The sequence below is a fragment of the Emys orbicularis genome, chromosome 12, assembly GCF_028017835.1.
Source record: "Emys orbicularis isolate rEmyOrb1 chromosome 12, rEmyOrb1.hap1, whole genome shotgun sequence".
In the NCBI taxonomy this organism is placed as follows: domain Eukaryota; kingdom Metazoa; phylum Chordata; order Testudines; family Emydidae; genus Emys; species Emys orbicularis.
Genome location: NC_088694.1, coordinates 29,882,512 through 29,899,661, shown reverse-complemented (window position 1 = coordinate 29,899,661; position 17,150 = coordinate 29,882,512). Strand labels below are relative to the sequence as shown.

At 43.4% G+C, this 17,150-nt stretch overlaps 1 protein-coding gene across 1 annotated transcript in view; it reads right to left on the bottom strand.

Moving 5' to 3' along the window:
• TRPC4AP (transient receptor potential cation channel subfamily C member 4 associated protein) overlaps positions 1-17,150 on the bottom strand; it is a 54,399-nt gene that overhangs the window by 25,974 nt on the left and 11,275 nt on the right. Inside the window, exons 7-8 of the mRNA XM_065414347.1 lie at positions 4,460-4,648; positions 922-1,064 (exon numbers count right to left, since the gene is read on the bottom strand). Coding sequence (XP_065270419.1) covers positions 922-1,064; positions 4,460-4,648 — 332 coding nt within the window. The remainder of the gene's footprint in view (positions 1-921; positions 1,065-4,459; positions 4,649-17,150) is intronic.

Genomic DNA, 17,150 nt, shown 5'->3' with positions numbered 1-17,150 from the left:
GTTGCCCAAATTGGAAGACTGAGGTCACAAACCTATGACCTTTAAATCCCCTCAGCCTGGCAACTGCTGATCTATACGGTGGTTACCATGGCAGAAACAGCAGAGGGAGAACACACTGTTTTCTTGCTGGCATTTCTCATCATAGCGGAATTATAAAGAAGTATTTTCTTACAATGTGCCTTGATTTCAGGGGAACGCTTGCTTCTCAGACAGCCATGCTCAACAAAAATAGTATTCAAATGGACACCTGTATGCAGCAAAGTTTGCACCTTATGATAGCGAAAGGGGTTGGTGTGGGATAGAAATCGGAGGCAGCTTTTTACAGCACATTCATGTATATTATGAAAGCTGCATCCTTGCAATGGAAAAAGTCAGAAATGAAGTCTTTGAATTACACAATACCCCCCAAAAAATTCAAAGAGCCTTTCACAGAGTCCATGATTTTCTTGATGCCATAGACCCAGCCTATATATATTATATTAGTTTCACCCTCTCTGTAGATCCTTGAACTGTGAACTCCATGCAATAGGGACTGTGCTTTGCCCAGAAAGCAGCTAAGTGCACACTGGGAACTACCATGAACAATTCTTCTGTTCATTTTCATATTCTTTTGTATCCGTATGTAGGTTTATAAAGTACCAGTTATTTGTGCTTATAGGATTGTGCTTAAAATGTATATTCGTTTGTAGAACTTTCTCTAAATAAAAAAAAGTGTTTACAAACCTCACCATGAGGACCAGAAGTAAAGGAACTCTATATGGGAAAGTACTGAGTACTTTCTAACCACTGACTCCAATAGAGCTTCACTAAACAAAAACTTGGAGCGCATGGTGGTGGGTTCAAGTAGGCTAAACTGAATGCTTGGATTTAAAGAGACAATGACTATTCTATGCACACATGAACATTTAGGTAGACACTCACCTGATTCCTCTGTCTCCCCATCAGCAATACACAGAGGACATACAACACCTCCAGCTTGTACATGATCTCATGCATGATCTTCATGGACTGCGGAAGCTGAGTTCTTGTTGAGGTGTTGGCTAATCCACTTTCATCTGAAGATTCTAAATGAGAGATCAGAGACATGAGCCTGAGGTAGTCCCCACAGGAAAGGATTGTTTACTGCTTTATGTAATAGCAAATACTAAAGTACTGCAAATGTATGACCAGCACATTTAATTGAAGATCTTCCTAGCAAAAATGAAGATGTGTCATGAGACTGAAATAAGCAATTGCAAGTTATCTGCGAGATGTTTTTCTCACTATGGGAGATGCACCACTGAGGTTTAGATTAGGACGGTGTTAGGATCCTTACCTCAAATATTTTTTTAAATAGCTCACCTTCCGATAACAAGCCAAACAGCATTTCATACACGAAACTAATGGATTACAAATGTGAAATTCCTAATGACATTATGTCACTTCTTTTACCCTTGCTCTCTTCTTTGTACACAGGAAATCATGAATTAGGGGTGTGATTTTCAAAAATGCTCAGCTTTGGCCTAACTCTCCTCTAACTATCTCCAGTGGGGGTTACAGGTAGGCCAGTGCTGAATGCTTCTGAAAATCCATTCTGTAAGTATAATGTTGAAGGACAGAGCTAAGAACGTAACATGTTTGGGATGCAATGGAAGCCACGATTTGGAATTATTTAGATCACAAAATTGACACACTTTAAATAAAACAGGCTAGGATTTAAAGTTAGACCCATCATGGTGGCTTAACTTAAGGAGGTGCAAGTCATGCTGTCCCCATACTTCATTTTTGTGAACTGGTTAAACATGCATGAGTGCTGGGAGGCATGCAGCCAGAGTCAGAGAGATGCTCACATTGCCCAGAAGAGGAAGTTGCAGCCCTTATTCTGATGATCACAGAGATTATCCAAGATCGAGAGATCTGCGAAATGTGTGCACTCCTTTTCTGAGAGAGCTCTCTTTTATAGTAGCAAGCTTTCTCCACTTTACACTAAACCAAAATTGTGCACACATACGGAGATAGCACACTGCTCAGAGACAGCTCTGTGTGTAAGACCTACACTTAATTTTGTTTTAGTATATTTGCAGGATTTTTAATAAGAGTTTTTGCCACAATTCTGATCAAGTAAGATCAAGAGGACAGTTGCTTCTATGTATCTTCAGAAGCTATGTAAAATTTGGGGATCTAGAAAACAACCTTATAAAGGTCTACTCCACTAAGGAGAGTACGTTTTTGGGAGAATAGTCCACCTCCTGTGTTATACAAGTGGTCAAACTAAGAAGATCAGAATGGTTTCTTCTGACTTTATAATCTATGTATTCCCATAGTGAAGGGAGTGTGTATGCCATTTTCATAACAATACTTCAGGGCTTACATAACATCTTTAAACAAACATAAAAAGGGGCAAGGAATGCAAGCAAAAATAGAGAAAGAATGGGTTAAAGAATATTTCAATAAAGTAGATGTATTCAAGTCAGCAGGGCCTGATGAAACTCATCCTAGGATACTTAAGGAACTGGCTGAAGCAATCATGGAACCATTAGCCATTATCTTTGAGAGAACACATGGAGGATGGGTGAGGTTCCAGAGGACTGCATAAGAACAAACATAGTACCTATCTTTAAAAGGGGGGAAATAGAGGGCCTAGGGAACTACAGACCAGTCAGCCTAAGTTTGATACCTGGAAAGACAATGGAACAGCTTATTGAACAATCAACTTAACTGTATTATCCTGTGCTTACAAGGAAAAGCCATCATGGATTTGTCAAAAACAAACCATACCGGACCACTCTAATTTCCTCTTTGACAGAGTTACTGGCCTAATGGATGGTGGGAAGCAGGAGACATGATATATCTTGAGTTTAGAAAGGCTTTTGATACAGTACCCCATGACACTCATAAGCAAACTAGTGAAACGTTGGTCTACATGAAATTACTGTAAATTGGGTGCACAAATGGTTGAAAGACTGTACTCCGAGTAATTATAAATGGTTTGCTGTGAAACTGGGATGGTGTATCTAGTGGAGTTCCATGGGGGGCAGTCCTTAGTCTGGTACAGTCAGTATTTTCACTAATGACTTTGATAATGGAGTGGAGAGTATGCTTTTAAAATTTTCAGATTACACTAAACTGGGAGAGGTTGCAAGCACTTTGGAGCACAGGATTACAATTCAAAACGACCTTGATAAATTGGAGGATTGGTCTGAAATCAACAAGATGAAATTCTATAGTAAGTGCAAAGTACTACATTTAGGAAGGGGGGGGGGAATCAAATGCACATCTACAGAATAGGGAGTAACTGGCTTGGTGGTAGCACTGCTGGATCACAAATTGAATGAGAGTCAACAACGTGATGCAATTGCAAATTGAGACAATATCATACTGGGGTGTATTAACAGGAGCGTTGTATTTAAGACATGGGAGGTAACTGTCCTGTCTACATGGCACTGGTGAGGCCTCAGCTGGAGTACTGTGCCCAATTCTGGGTGCCACACTGTAGGAAAGATGCAGACAAATTGGAGAGCGAGTCCAGAAGAAAGCAACAAAAATGATAAAAGGTCTAGAAAATCTGACCTGTGAAGAAAGGTTACAAAAACTGGGCATGTTTAGTCCTCAGAAAAGTCTACTGATGACGACAGTCTTCAAATATGTTAAGGGCTGATACAAAGAGAATGGGGACCAATTATTCTGTGTCCACTGAATGTAGGCCAAGTAGTAATGGGCTTAATCTGCAGCAAGGGTGACTGAGGTGAGATATTAGGAAAAGCTTTCTAACTACAAGGGTAGTTAAGCTCTGGAGCAGGCTTCCAAGGAAAGAATGACGGAATCCCCATCATTGGAGATTTGGTTGGACAAACTTGTCAGGGACAGTTGAGGTTTACGTGGCCCTGTCTCAGCACAGGGGGCTGAACTTGATGACCTCTCCAGGTCCCTTCCAGCCCTACATTTGTATGGTTCTAACTCCTCTTAATTCAGACGGAGATAGCAGCTAAGTAATTTGTTGAAACAATTAACAGTTTATCCAAATTACTTACCATTGTGTGAAGAGGAATCACTGAGTTGCCTGAACATGGAGAAGGATGCAAGAAAGCTTGGATTCTAATCCCAGTGCTACAGCCAATTTGCTGTAGATTTTGAGCAAATGGCTTAACTTGTGCCTCAGGTCCCCCTTCTCCCCCATCTGTAAAATGGAAATAAAAAACTCTCCTACCTCTTGTGAGAGGGATTCTGAGGGTTGTAAGCATAACACTATATAAGGAGCTCTTCGGACAGCTGAGATGTAAACTTTGCAACAGGATATATTGATTAGTACAAAAATCCACTCATCACTTTGCAGTAAAATAGGAGACAGATCTAAGCATACTGTGCTCAACATGTTTTTTTTTTGTGTGTGGAAGGGGGAATGGGGAGGAAAGAGAAGCGAAACCCAGCTATTCTACAAGCCATAAAGCAAAACTATAGATTAGTAAATAGCAACAGATACCTGTGCTGCTCTGCTCTGCCTCCTCATTTGCTACCCGCATCAGGGCATCAAGAACAAGTGCATTGTCCAGCCAGGTGTACCACTCCTCTAACTCCTGAAGGAAATTGGAAGTACCCGTTGTTTCCGATACTTTCCTCGTTGCCAGTTTGCATAATCGCTCAACAAAGCCTGGAATATTCAGGAGTGTAGCTACAACAGGAAAACAAAACAACAAGTCAACAAACAACAAAAGACTCCACGCCAGATGGCAAATTCACTTTTCAAAATGCTCCTATCAAAGTATACAACAGTGTACTCAACTGTATTCTATATAGCTGACAAGATCCAAATATTGGATTTTTTGATGAGCACTCAACAGCAGCCAGAGGGATCCTAGATAGTTAGACACGACAGGTTGGGTAAAAATAAATCGTTTTTAAAAAATTGATTTTTTTAAAGCCTAGAATGTCTGCTAAATCAGCATGAAGCGATGGAAACAGCTACGAGTATGGTTAAGAGCTCCTCTTGTTCAGAATATCATCAAGTTGCATGATCACTGGGATTCAGTCTGTTACTGTCCCATTTTTAAGTTCTCAGCCATTTTGACTTTATGAATTACACCCATGCGACAGCAAGGGCTTTCAGCTACTAGTTTCAAAATTAACAGATGCGGTTATAATTTGAGTTTAAGGCCTAAACTTACTATAAACTACTTTCTTAAATGATTTTAATAAGTAAATAAAAGTCTGCCATATCAAGAGTCCTAGTCTACTGTGATATCAGAAGTAACTCAACCAAACACCGCCCTTACTCAACAGCTAATTAGCAGGCAACAATTTCCCCGGTTGTATGAGGAAGACTCCATAGATAATGGATTACCTGGCCCACTGCTACAGTTCTTCAAAACCATCCACAGGACTACAACCAGTACATACAATAGTCTCAAACACACTTCGCCTCACTGGAGCACCCTGTTCTCATTCACCACCTGCACAAAATCTACACAACTCTCCCAGGACAACACAAATACAACCACCCACACCCCACCACCATCAGCACATAGAATAACCCAACCACAACTCTGAACATCCGCTAAGTCAGTGTGAAGTGATGGAAACAGCTACTTGTATGGTTGAGAACTCTTTTTGTTTAAAATATCACCAGATTCCCTCATCACTGGGATTTGCGGTCTGTTACTGTCCAATTTTTAAGTTCTCCACCTTTTTTTTTTTTTTTTTTAAACAACAAAAACACACCCACACACCCCTTTACAGATTACATCTGTGCAACAGCACAGGTTTTCATCTACTAGTTTAAAATTAAACTCAAATTACGACAACCTATGTTACGGCCTAAACTTACTATAACCTACTAAAATAATTTAAACAAAACAAAAACATCCACATTAATCAATACATTTGCTACTGAAGTTTTAAAGAGAGGCAGACCACTGAACTGGTGGAAGTAATTGGATAAGGACCTGGAACCAGAGTTTGTTGAAGTGTTAAATTGGCTTTAACAGTAGTTGCCTCTTCTGCAGATGCAAAGAGAATTTTATTTTCATTTCACTTTATTCAGCTAATTCAGTTCAATGACCAGCTCATTCAAAGTTAAGAAATTGATTGGGAGTTGAAAAAGCAGGAAAGCTTGTTTTCTTTCGCCAGTATATTAAAAGAAACTAAATGAGAGAGCATGGTATCTACTAGCTCAAAAATCATGAAGGACATGGCGATCAAACAATCAGTACAATTCACAACTACAGATAATACTTCCTTTGTTTAATAAATCAATTAGTTTTAAATGCACGTTTTGAAAAAAAATTCTCATATGTATAGGACATTTAAGTAGCTTTATTTAATCAATAAAACAATGTTTTTGCACATTTTTAATTGAATTCCAATTTCCATCCAACTAGAGCTTGAAACAAGTTAAAAAACACATAAGAAATGCATCATTCACCATTTTCTAACATAACAAGGAAATGTAAAAATTAAGAATCTATATAACTGCTTAAATAAATCTACAGATATAATGTATCCTTCTGGTTGGCAAAAAGAAGTACCAAATTTAGCATAGAGACTATATTTAGTTGAAAATCAACGTGTTTTAATGATTACCAACCAATGGAGAATCAACTAAAGGAAAGTAACTAAAAAGCAGAAAAAAAAAAGATCAAAATCAAATTATTTAAATCAAGGTTTCCGGCTTTCTGGTTTAAATCATGATTAAAATTGGTAATTTACATCCTTTCCCACCCAGGGTGGATTGATGTTGCTGAATTACACATTGGATTTGTTTTTGTCGATTCATATGTCAACTTTGAATAAAAGCTGCACTTTGCCCTCAGTGTAAGGCTCTCACAAAGGCCTGGTGTTCACTATGAGTTTAGGTCAAATTTAGCAGCGTTAAATCAAATTAACTCTGCACCCGTCCACACAACGAAGCCATTTACTTCAACATAAAGGGCTCTTAAAATCGATTTCTGTACTCCTCTCCGACGAGGGGAGTAGTGCTGAAATCGACACTGCCGGTTTGAATTAGGGTTAGTGTGGATGAAATTCGACGGTACTGGCCTCCGGGAGCTATCCCAGAGTGCACCATTGTGACCGCTCTGTACAGCAATCTGAACTCTGATGCACTGGCCAGGTAGACAGGAAAAGCCCCATAAACTTTTGAATTTCGTTTCCTGTTTGCCCAGCGTGGAGAGCACAGGTGACCACGCAGAGCTCATCAGCACAGGTAACCATGCAGTCCGAGAATTGAAAGAGCACCAGCATGGACGGTACGGGAGGTACTGGATCTGATCGCTATATGGGGAAAAGGATTCCGTGCTAGCAGAACTACGTTCCAAAAGACGAAATGCCAAAACATTTGAAAAAAATCTCCAAGGGCATGATGGAGAGAGGCCACAATAGGGACTCATATCAGTGCCGCGTGAAAGTTAAGGACAAGCCGTACCAGAAAACCAAAGAAGCAAATAGAAGGTCCGGGGCAGAGCCGCAGACATGCCGCTTCTACACTGAGCTGCATGCAATTCTAGGGGGGACCGCCACCACTACCCCACCCCTGACCGTGGATTCCGAGGAGGGGGTACTCTCAGCCATGCCTGAGGATTCTGCGGACGGGGAAGATGAGGAGGAGGAGGAGGACAAGCTTGCAGAGAGCACACAGCACTCCGTTCTCCCCAATAGCCAGGATCTTTTTCTCAGCCTGACTGAAGTACCCTCCCAAGCCTCCCAAGCCAGTACCCAAGACCATGACCCCATGGAAGGGACCTCTGGTGAGTGTACCGTTTTATATTTACAAAATGGTTTAAAAGCAAGCGTGTTTAATGATTAATTTGCCCTGAGGACTTGGGATGCATTCGCAGCCAGTACAGCTACTGGAAAAGTCTGTTAACATGTCTGGGGATGGAGCGGAAATCCTCCAGGGACATCTCCATGAAGCTCTCCTGGAGGTACTCCAAAAGCCTTTGCAGAAAGTTTCTGGGCAGTGCAGCCTTATTCCGTCCTCCATGGTAGGACACTTGACCACGCCATGCTAGTAGCAAGTAATCTGGTATCATTGCATGACAAAGCCTGGCAGCGTATGGTCCCGGTGTTTGCTGGCATTCAAGCAACATCCGTTCTTTATCTTGCTGTGTAATCCTCAGGAGAGTGATATCGCTTAGGGTAACCTGGTTGAAATACGGGAATTTAATTAAGGGGACAGAGGTGGCCGTTCCTACTGGGCTGTTTGCCTGTGGCTGAAAAGAAATCCTTCCCTGCAGTTAGCCAAGCGGTGGGGGGTGGGGAGGCCCATTGGCGCTCAGCTTTTCACGTTTGGCTAGCAGGGATCTTCCCTGATACCAGCCACGCGGTGGGGGGAGGGGTAAAGTGATCATCCCAGAGAACTGGATTGGGCGGGGGGGGTTAGTTTGGTTTCTGCTGCTGCACATTAACAGGAAAACCGCAGCACTCAACAGGCTTTGCTTGGTATGGGAAAGGAGGGCGCTGCTTTAATGAAGGTTGCAGAAGCCGAAAGACAATGGCTTACGATGGCCGCATGCAAGCCGAATTCTGTTGCCCGGCCCTGCGTCTGTGATCTCTAAACACCAAAGCCGCAGGCACTCAATAGAAGATGCAAAATGCGACCTTGTACCGAAATCACATGTGCTATGTAAATGTGAATAGTGTCGTTCACCGTGAAAGAGTATAAGCATTGTTCTGTAAAATGTATCTTTTTAAATATTTCTCTCCCTTTTTTCCCTCCCTCCCGCAGCTGCAAATTTTTCAAGCCTCCTTCCTCCATCCCGAAGGCTCTCTCAGATAAGGCGGCGAAAAAAAATGCACGCGAGACTAAATGTTCTTGGAAATCATGCAGTCGACCCGCGATGAAAGAGCTCATCTGAATGAGTGGAAGGACACGGTATCAAAGTACAGAAAAGATGCCAGTGAACACGAGGACAGGAGGGACGCTCGAGATGAGAGGTGGCGGCAGGAGGATCAGAGGAGGCAGGATGCAACGCTGGGGCTGCTGCATGAGCCAACGGACATGCTCCGGCATCTGGTGGCGCTTCAGGAACGGCAGCAAGATCACAGAGTGCCGCTGCAGCCCCTGTATAACCGCCCTCCCCAAGTTCCATAACCTCCTCACCCAGACGTATAAGAACGTGGGGGGGGGGGGGGGGGGGGGGGAGGGGGAGAGAGAAAGAGGCTCCGTGCACCCTGCCACTCCACCCCAGTGGACAGCCCAAGCAAAAGGCGGTCATTGTTCTGAACTTTTGAAGTGGCCTTTTCCTTCCCTCCTCCCCAACCCCACCCAGGCTACCTTGTCAGTTCTCTCCCTCTTTTTATAATCAATTAATAAATACTACATGATTTTTAAAACAATAGTGACTTTATTTCCTTTGAAAGCAAGCTGTGATCGAAGGGAGAGTGTGGGTTGCTTACAGGGAATGAGTCAATCAAGGGGGCGGGTTTTCATCAAGGAGAAACAAACAGAACTCTCACACGGTAGCCTGGCCAGTCATGAAACTGGTTTTCAAAGCCTCTCTGATGCGCAGCGCTTCCCGGTGTGCTCTTCTAATCTGGTGTCTGGCTGCGCGTAATCAGCGGCCAGGCGATTTACCTCAACTTCCCACCCCGCCATAAAGGTCTCCCCCTTACTCTCACAGAGATTGTGGAGCACACAGCAAGCAGCAATAACAATGGGGATATTGGTTTGGCTGAGGTCTGAGCAAGTCAGTAAAGTGTGCCAGCGACCTTTTAAACGGCCAAGTGCACATTCCACCACCATTCTGCACTTGCTCAGCCTGTAGTTGAACAGCTCCTGACTCCTGTCCAGGCTGCCTGTGTATGGCTTCATGAGCCATGCATTAAGGGGTAGGCTGAGTCCCCAAGGATAACTATAGGCATTTCAACATCCCCAACGGTTATTTTCTGGTCTGGGAAGTAAATCCCTTGCTGCAGACATTTAAACAGATTAGTGTTCCTGAAGACACGAGCGTCATGAACCCTTCCCGGCCATCCCACGTTGATGTTGGTGAAACGTCCCTTGTGATCCACCAGTGCTTGCAGCACCATTGAAAAGTACCCCTTGCGGTTTATGTACTGGCTGCCCTGGTGCTCCGGTGCCAAGATAGGGATATGGGTTCCATCTATCGCCCCACCACCGTTAGGGAATCCCATTGCAGCAAAGCCATCCACTATGACCTGCACATTTCCCAGAGTCACTACCTTTGGTAGCAGCAGCTCAGTGATTGCTTTGGCTACTTGCATCACAGCAGCCCTCACAGTAGTTTTGCCCACTCCAAATTGATTCCCGACTGACCGGTAGCTGTCTGGCGTTGCAAGCTTCCACAGGGCTATTGCCACTCACTTCTCAACTGTGAGGGCTGCTCTCATCTTGGTATTCTGGCGCTTCAGAGCAGGGGAAAGCAAGTCACAAAGTTCCATGAAAGTGCCCTTACACATGCGAAAGTTTCGCAGCTACTGGGAATTGTCCCACACCTGCAACACTATGCGGTCCCATCAGTCTGTGCTTGTTTCCCGGGCCCAGAATCAGCGTTCCACGGCTATAACCTGCCCCATTAACAGCATGATCTCCAAAGTGCCAGGGCCCGCGGTTTGAGAGAACTGTGTGTCCATGTCCTCATCACTCTCGTCGCCATGCTGCCGTAGCCGCCTCCTCCTCGCCAGTTTTTTCAGGTCCTGGTTCAGCATAAACTGCACGATAATGCGCGAGGTGTTTACAGTGTTCGTGACTGCGGTCTTGAGCTGAGCGGGCTCCATGCTTGCCGTGGTATGGTGTCTGCACAGTTCACCCAGGAAAAAAGGCGCGAAACGGTTGTCTGCCATTGCTTTCACGGAGGGAGGGGTGAGGCTGTACCCAGAACCACCAACGACAATGTTTTTTGCCCCAGAAGGCATTGGGATCTCAACTCAGAATTCCAATGGGTGGGGGAGACTGCAGGAACTATGGGATAGCTACCCACAGTGCAACACTCCGGAAGTCGACACTAGCCTCGGTACATGGACGCACACCGCTGAATTAATGTGCTTAGTGTGGCCGCATGCACTCGACTTTATACAATCAGTTGCCAAAAATCAAATTCTGTAAATTTGGAGTAATCCCGTAGTGTAGACATACCCAAAGATACATAGTATCAGTTCTTCATTATCAAATAAAATAGAGCTGTTAGATATAATACTATGCTAAATCTTCATCCTTATACACTCAAAAGCCAAGGCCCTTAGTTAAAGTACCATCATTTTGAGTGGCTGCAATTCTATCGACAGCGCACGTCAACCATGAAATTCTGAACTTAGAAAAAGAAAACCTAAGTTAAAATTATATTTGAAAAATAATATTTTAGGTTTGGACATTTAGACCCTGACCCTGCAAACAAACATGCAAATGGCTCACTTCAAGCATGTGTGAAGAGACTACTGAAATACTCAGATTTAAGCATTTGTAGGATCAGGAACATACACCTCTACCCCGATATAATGCTGTCCTCGGTAGCCAAAAAATCTTACCGCGTTATAGGTGAAACCGCGTTATATTGAACTTGCTTTGATCCGCCGGAGCGCACAGCCCCCCCCCCCCGGAGCACTGCTTTACCATGTTATATCCGAATTAGTGTTATATCGGGTCGGAGGGATAGCTCAGTGGTTTGGGCATTGGCCTGCTAAACCGAGGGTTGTGAGCTCAATCCTTGAGGGGGCCACTTAGGGATTGGGGGCAAAATCAGTACTTGGTCCTGCTAGTGAAGGCAGGGGGCTGGACTCGATGACCTTTCAAGGTCCCTTCCAGTTCTAGGAGATAGGATATCTCCATTAATTTATTATTTATTTATTTATTATTTTTATTTATATCGGGGTAGAGGTGTATTCAGTTAGTTTGCTTAAACAGCCTGAAGATTTGCACATTCACTTTAATGTATTAGATGTCCTTGGATCTTCAGCCATAAGGGCTTATTTGCGGTAAAGAATAGCCATTTGTCACCATCCAGTGGCCACCACTCTCATGCATACATACACTTTACAAAGAGCTTCTGAAAAGGCCACTCTGCTGCCCACAGCCAATGCAGAATGCAGCAGCATGATTGTTGAGAGGTGTGAGGAGAATCTTTTTGGCCAGCCCATTGCTTCATACTCTGAATTTGCTACTTGTAGATGTGGGCTAAGTTGAACATTTAGATATTGACACTGAACCCCCTAAATGGACTGGATCCTAATTACAAGAGCTTCCTGGAGTCTCTATATATCAAAGCCCGGGCTGCTCATATTTCAAAGAGTTTCAGCACAGCAAAAAGTGAAACCAGTTCACCTTCCCTTTGCTGGCATTTTAATTGATTACATGGTTTGATAAAGCCTAGAAGACTTACAGCAACGTAGGAGCTTAAGAGAACATTCAAGATATAAGTCAGAAGCACTCAAGGCAACAAGACAGCTCACATAGTGGCCTGAAGTTCAAAGATGCTGAGCACCTGCAGCTACCAATGCCTCCCAAAAGGGCATCATCAGGTGTTCAGCACCTCTTGAAAAAAAATTACAAACCATCAGGGACTTTAACTGTAAGTTCTATATACAAATCTCTCAGCTATTTGTTTAATTGAGTATACTTAATAAACGAGTCATCATTATACCAAAAAACTGAGGTCAAAACGTGAACCAAGATTTCGCCTATTATGATTTGAAACTCCTTAAAATATTCAATCCTCAACATTGGTTTATTACGAAAATGCCAACTCAGTCTGAAAAGCAGCACACGTGTGGCTTCAAGATTTCCAGCAAGAACTTAAGATTAGACAGATTTTTGAAGTTTTGCCCAATACAATTTCTAGTTCAGACTTTGGTCTAGACTGTTCTCTTACAATGGTTCTCACCTTCCGATATCTAATATAAAAGGGTACTTCACATAACGTGGAAAATTAACTCCTGAAACTCTAAGGAAAGAGGCATTCTATTTAGATCATCACAACAGTGTCTTCATAAACATGACTAAATGCAGGCTAGAAATCCTAGGTCCACAAATAATAGTGGTAATAGGTAACCGTTATGCTCTTCTTGATACAGGAGAGAAGGAATCACCCCCTAAAGTAAAGGAGGAGAAGCCTCGTACCCCTAAGGCTGGGAGGTCTGCTGCCACCACTGCGAATAGGAAACGTAGGGTAGTGGTGGTCGGAGACTCTCTGCTGAGGGGGACGGAGGCACCCATCTGTCGCCCTGACATTTCATCTCGGGAGGTATGCTGCCTGCCGGGAGCCCGTATCCGAAATGTTACGGAGGCATTGTCAAGGATTATCCAGCCCTCTGACTACTATCCCATGCTACTCATCCATGTGGGCACAAATGATACTGCGAGGTGTGACACTGAGCGGATCAAGAGTGACTACAGGGCTCTGGGAGTACAGGTGAAGGAGTTTGGAGCGCAGGTGGTATTCTCTTCGATTCTTCCTGTCAAAGGTAGCGGCCCGGGCAGAGACAGATGCATCATGGAGGTGAATGCCTGGCTGCGAAGATGGTGTCGCCAGGAGGGCTTTGGCTTCCTCGACCACGGGATGCTATTAGAGGAAGGACTGCTAGGCAGAGATGGCGTTCACCTTTCGAGGAGGGGAAAGACCCTATTTGGACACAGACTGGCTAACCTAGTGAGGAGGGCTTTAAACTAGGTTCGACGGGGACAGGTGAGCAAAGCCCACACGTAAGTGGGGAACATGGAGACCTGGGAGATGGGTCGAAAACGAGAGGGAGTGTGGGCTATATTGGCAGAGAGAAAGGAGGGTCAGGACAAAACTGGGAGGCAAGATCAAACCAGTATCTTAGATGCCTATATACAAATGCGAGAAGTATGGGTAATAAGCAGGAAGAACTGGAAGTGCTAATAAATAAACACAATTATGACATTGTTGGCATCACTGAAACTTGGTGGGATAATACACATGATTGGAATGTTGGTGTGGAGGGGTACAGCTTGCTCAGGAAGGACAGACGGGAAAAAGGGAGGAGGTGTTGCCTTATAAATGTACACACTTGGACTGAGGTGGAGATGGACATAGGAGACGGAAGTGTTGAGAGTCTCTGGGTTAGGCTAAAAGGGGTAAAAAACAAGGGTGATGTCATGCTAGGAGTCTACTACAGGCCACCTAACCAGGTGGAAGAGGTGGATGAGGCTTTTTTTTTTTTTTTTAAACAACTAACAAAATCATCCAAAGCCCAAGATTTGGTGGTGATGGGGGGACTTCAACTATCCGGATATATGTTGGGAAAATAACACAGCGGGGCACAGACTATCCAACAAATTCTTGGACTGCATTGCAGACAACTTTTTATTTCAGAAGGCTGAAAAAGCTACTAGGGGGGAAGCTGTTCTAGACTTGATTTTAACAAATAGGGAGGAACTCGTTGAGAATTTGAAAGTAGAAGGCAGCCTGGGTGAAAGCGATCATGAAATCATAGAGTTTGCAATTCTAAGGAAGGGTAGAAGGGAGAACAGGAAAATAGAGACAATGGATTTCAGGAAGGCGGATTTTGGTAAGCTCAGAGAGCTGATAGGTAAGGTCCCATGGGAATCAAGACTGAGGGGAAAAACAACTGAGGAGAGTTGGCAGTTTTTCAAAGGGACACTATTAAGGGCTCAAAAGCAAGCTATTCAGCTGGTTAGGAAAGATAGAAAATATGGCAAAAGACCACCTTGGCTTAACCACGAGATCTTGCATGATCTAAAAAATAAAAAGGAGTCATAAAAAATGGAAACTAGGACGGATTACAAAGGATGAATATAGGCAAACAACACAGAAATGCAGGGGCAAGATTAGAAAGGCAAAGGCACAAAATGAGCTCAAACTAGCTACAGGAATAAAAGGAAACAAGACTACTTTTTATCAATACATTAGAAGCAAGAGGAAGACCAAAGACAGGGTAGGCCCACTGCTCAGTGAAGAGGGAGAAACAGTAACAGGAAACTTGGAAATGGCAGAGATGCTTAATGACTTCTTTGTTTCGGTCTTCACCGAGAAGTCTGAAGGAATGCCTAACATAGTGAATGCTAATGGAAAGGGGGTAGGTTTAGCAGATAAAATAAAAAAAGAACAAGTTAAAAATCACTTAGAAAAGTTAGATGCCTGCAAGTCACCAGGGCCTGATGAAATGCATCCTAGAATACTCAAGGAGCTAATAGAGGAGGTATCTGAGTCTCTAGCTATTATCTTTGGAAAATCATGGGAGACGGGAGAGAGTCCAGAAGACTGGAAAAGGGCAAATATAATGCCCATCTATAAAAAGGGAAATAAAAACAACCCAGGAAACTACAGACCAGTTAGTTTAACTTCTGTGCCAGGGAAGATAATGGAGCAAGTAATTAAGGAAATCATCTGCAAACACTTGGAAGGTGGTAAGGTGATAGGGAATAGCCAGGATGGATTTGTAAAGAACAAATCATGTCAAACCAATCTGATAGCTTTCTTTGATAAGATAACGAGTCTTGTGGATAAGGGAGAAGCTGTGGATGTGGTATACCTAGACTTCAGTAAGGCATTTGACATGGTCTCACATGATATTCTTATCGATAAACTAGGCAAATACAATTTAGATGGGGCTACTATAAGGTGGGTGCATAACTGGCTGGATAACCGTACTCAGAGAGTTGTTATTAATGGTTCCCAATCCTGCTGGAAAGGCATAACAAGTGGGGTTCCGCAGGGGTCTGTTTTGGGACCGGCTCTGTTCAATATCTTCATTGAAGACTTAGATATTGGCATAGAAAGTACGCTTATTAAGTTTGCAGATGATACCAAACTGTGAGGGATTGCAACTGCTTTGGAGGACAGGGTCATAATTCAAAATGATCTGGACAAATTGGAGAAATGGTCTGAGGTAAACAGGATGAAGTTTAACAAAGACAAATGCAAAGTGCTCCACTTAGGAAGGAAAAATCAGTTTCACACATACAGAATGGGAAGAGACTGTCTAGGAAGGAGTACGGCAGAAAGGGATCTAGGGGTTATAGTGGACCACAAGCTAAATATGAGTCAACAGTGTGATGCTGTTGCAAAAAAAGCAAACGTGATTCTGGGATGTATTAACAGGTGTGTTGTGAGCAAGACACGAGAAGTCATTCTTCCGCTCTACTCTGCGCTGGTTAGGCCTCAGCTGGAGTATTGTGTCCAGTTCTGGGCACCGCATTTCAAGAAAGATGTGGAGAAATTGGAGAGGGTCCAGAGAAGAGCAACAAGAATGATTAAAGGTCTTGAGAACATGACCTATGAAGGAAGGCTGAAAGAATTGGGTTTGTTTAGTTTGGAAAAGAGAAGACTGAGAGGGGACATGATAGCAGTTTTCAGGTATCTAAAAGGGTGTCATAAGGAGGAGGGAGAAAACTTGTTCACCTTAGCTTCTAAGGATAGAACAAGAAGCAATGGGCTTAAACTGCAGCAAGGGAGGTCTAGATTGGACATTAGGAAAAAGTTCTTAACTGTCAGGGTGGTTAAACACTGGAATAAATTGCCTAGGGAGGTTGTGGAATCTCCATCTCTGGAGATATTTAAGAGTAGGTTAGATAAATGTCTATCAGGGATGGTCTAGACAGTATTTGGTCCTGCCATGCGGGCAGGGGACTGGACTCGATGACCTCTCGAGGTCCCTTCCAGTCCTAGAATCTATGAATAGTGATAAATCCACACGTAGCTCTTACATAGCCCTTCACAAGCACAGCTCACTTGGAAACTGTGACAGAGGTCAATGAGTTGGCTCACAGTCACAAACCAAGTTAGTTCAGGGACAGACACAGAACCTAGGTCTGCTTCCGAGTCTAATGTTCTAATGCACTATGCTACCTCCTCATCAGTATGTATGAAATAGATCGAGAGTATCCCTCCTCAGGGAAGTTGTATTTTCCCCCCACACTAGCATAGCAATTGGTAGGTGACTGTGGCCAGAACCAAAAACTGGTATTAAAACATTTTTTCCTTAGTGAGAGAGGAAAAGACTGACATATTGCTCTACAGCAAGATACTGGATAAACCCATCTGACACCACTGTAAATGCTTGCCTGGATAATAGACAAGCACTGGCTACACCTATGGTACTGAGACATTATAGCCTGTCACAGCATCAAAACATCTTCCCTCCACCACAACCATCAATACCTACTCAACTAACTTCTAGGGTGCATGTGAATCTATGACGATTATAACCATCAACAAAAAAGAACAGTTTAGTTTGATGAT